This window comes from Drosophila miranda, chromosome 4 (assembly GCF_003369915.1).
Source record: "Drosophila miranda strain MSH22 chromosome 4, D.miranda_PacBio2.1, whole genome shotgun sequence".
Lineage (NCBI taxonomy): Eukaryota > Metazoa > Arthropoda > Insecta > Diptera > Drosophilidae > Drosophila > Drosophila miranda.
The window spans coordinates 7411418-7413685 of NC_046677.1; the positions used below are offsets into that span (position 1 = coordinate 7411418).

The 2268-nt window shown below is 43.5% G+C and overlaps 1 protein-coding gene across 1 annotated transcript; it reads left to right on the plus strand.

The window, feature by feature from the left end:
* Positions 1-266: 266 nt before the first annotated feature.
* On the plus strand, positions 267-937 carry LOC108162306. Its single transcript, XM_017296974.2, has 3 exons — positions 267-431; positions 491-719; positions 771-937. Exons 1-3 carry the CDS (start codon positions 294-296, stop codon positions 905-907), a joined length of 504 nt encoding a protein of 167 aa, XP_017152463.1. The 5' UTR covers positions 267-293; the 3' UTR covers positions 908-937.
* Positions 938-2268: the final 1331 nt, after the last annotated feature.

Sequence of the window (2268 nt, forward strand, 5' to 3'; positions counted from 1 at the left end):
GGGTTTTTCTTTGTGGTTTTCTTTATCTCTTACAGACAGCCAACCTGAAGACTGATGTGTGTGTGTGTGGGTGTGTGGGTGTGGGCGGATTGCAATTTCTAGCTGCAGTTTCAGATACAAATTTTTGTCGCTTATGAAAGCCAGACTTTGACGGGGATTCGATGGGCGAATGGAATGTTCCCCCCATATGTTCTTTGTTTTGCCACCACAAAACAGATGCTCAATCGAAAGCTGCAATTTCCACCTCAAATAATCAGTACCTCAGAGACACTCCAACCGAAACCAAGTAGGTCATGAGAAAGTCTTTAATTTTATTCGAAATTTTAACAATATTGTGCCTCACGCATGGCCGAACTGCCAAGAACTGGCGTCAGGCCATGTACGATGGCTGTTTGGAACCTTTACCCAACAAAAACCTAGATATATGGCGTGTAAGAAGAGAACAATTTATGGTAAACTAATCAAAATATAACACCCTGTAATTAAATAGCTGCCCAAACACTGGCATCGCCAGTATACGTATCCGCCGATCTACATGAATACCGTGTGTCCTGCAGAAGATAGTTATGTGTATTTGTCGCTGGAAAATCTAGCCAATCCCCCATTGAATTATTTTCCCCTACTGCCAGTACCATTTTTATTGTGTACGGACTACAATCATTATGCGGTTTTGGTGTTTTGTTATGTGGAGAAAAGGGAACAGGATTTTCAAGTGTTTTGTGAGTGATTTCCGATATACTGATGAAAGTAATCCTTCATTTTACTTGTAGATAATCAATCCATGGTCTTGACTGTGGAAAAACGCCCAATGGAGTCGATTATCAAAAAAAGCCAAATATGTCTGAAGCAGTTTCCGGAGTTTAAGTTCTTTCAGAATATGACCAAAGTTCGGTTTTTAAACTGCTAGGAGCTCAAATTAAATTCTTCTTTGAGTGTATTTTTTTTGTGGACATTATCCTTTGAAATAATTCATTATGCATCACAATAATTTACCAGGATCTTTCGTACCAGAGAAGGAACTCCCTCTTGTGGGGGGCTAATTCATTCCGCGAGGCAGCTTTCCTTTTGGGTTTCTTTGGCTGCCGTTTCCAAAACATTTAACAACAGAACCTGAGCGGGGAAAAAATAAAAATAAAAGTGTTGCTGCTCATTTAACCCCAAACCCTGTAGCTGTAGCTCACTGTAGCAGCGAGGAGCAGACACAGGACCCAGGAGCCAGCGAACCGCATTGAAAAGTACCTTCAGAGCTCAATAATTTAACGGATTTCGGCCGGAGGCAAGAAGGAAGGACTCTCCACAATGAGAAAATTTTTGGGAAAACATTAACATTAGCCTAAAATATTGTCCCATAATTTGCCGCGAGCGCAGCACTGTTGATGGTGACAATGCCACACGGGGCGGACGGCGGGCGGCGGGCGGGCGGTGGCAAGGACGGTGAAATATTTCCAGAGCCAGCAAATGAAGCCACTTGCTGGCAGCCCTAGAGAGAGTGGATGGGTCGTTTGGGTGGATGTTTTTTGGCGACAATTTTAAAATGCCAAACGGCGGCAAGCGGGCGTTTATCAAGCTGAACGACAACAACGATTTGAAGGAACGAACTGCCACAGGAGCAGGACTGGCTGCGGCAGCATCAACCCTCGAAGCACATTTCCAGTGTGCCCATCACTCAAGTCACAAAATTAGGCAATTAAAAATATGCCGAAGGCGCTTCTCGGTCGCAAATGAATGGTCTCTCAGGCGGAGAGGAGACATTAGAGATAGCTTAGTGGGGGGAGGGGGAGTGGGGAGGTCGGTTTTTGGCACGAACGGAATGGGACATAGCTTTAGCATATGAATCATCGGCTCAAGGATGTGGTGTTGGGAGTTGGTGCCTGCATATGATGCCATCCCATCAGAAGGGAGACGAAAATTGCCAGAAATTTGTGGTCTACCTCGGAGACAGCTGTGGGGAATGTTTGCGGGGGAAAGAATTAGAGATGGCAGCAGATTTTGATAGACAAATTTCTTGGGAACTAATAGAGTGGAATGGTTACAGATTATAGGTAGAAAGAATTGGAGTTTTTAGGAGAGACAATTATGAAATTTAGGCAGAAAGATCTGTGGTGTGCATCGACAAAAACGTTTCTCTAACAACAAATGATGCAATAATTCAGCCTAGAACATAACTAGTAGTCCTGATTGCTCTCCTTCCTTCTATTTTTTCCCCTATCTCATGTTAAATGATTGAAAAATTGAGAGAGATCGGGATCTACCGTGCATATTCGTACA

What these genes read in the sequence shown, in the direction of transcription:
- LOC108162306 (XM_017296974.2), top strand. Translation starts at nt 294, where the DNA reads ATGAGAAAGTCTTTAATTTTATTCGAAATTTTAACAATATTGTGCCTC. An exon ending in AAAACCTAGATATATGGCGT is followed by an intron (nt 432 to 490) that starts GTAAGAAGAGAA and finishes GTAATTAAATAG; the next exon opens with CTGCCCAAACACTGGCATCG. An exon ending in ACAGGATTTTCAAGTGTTTT is followed by an intron (nt 720 to 770) that starts GTGAGTGATTTC and finishes TTTTACTTGTAG; the next exon opens with ATAATCAATCCATGGTCTTG.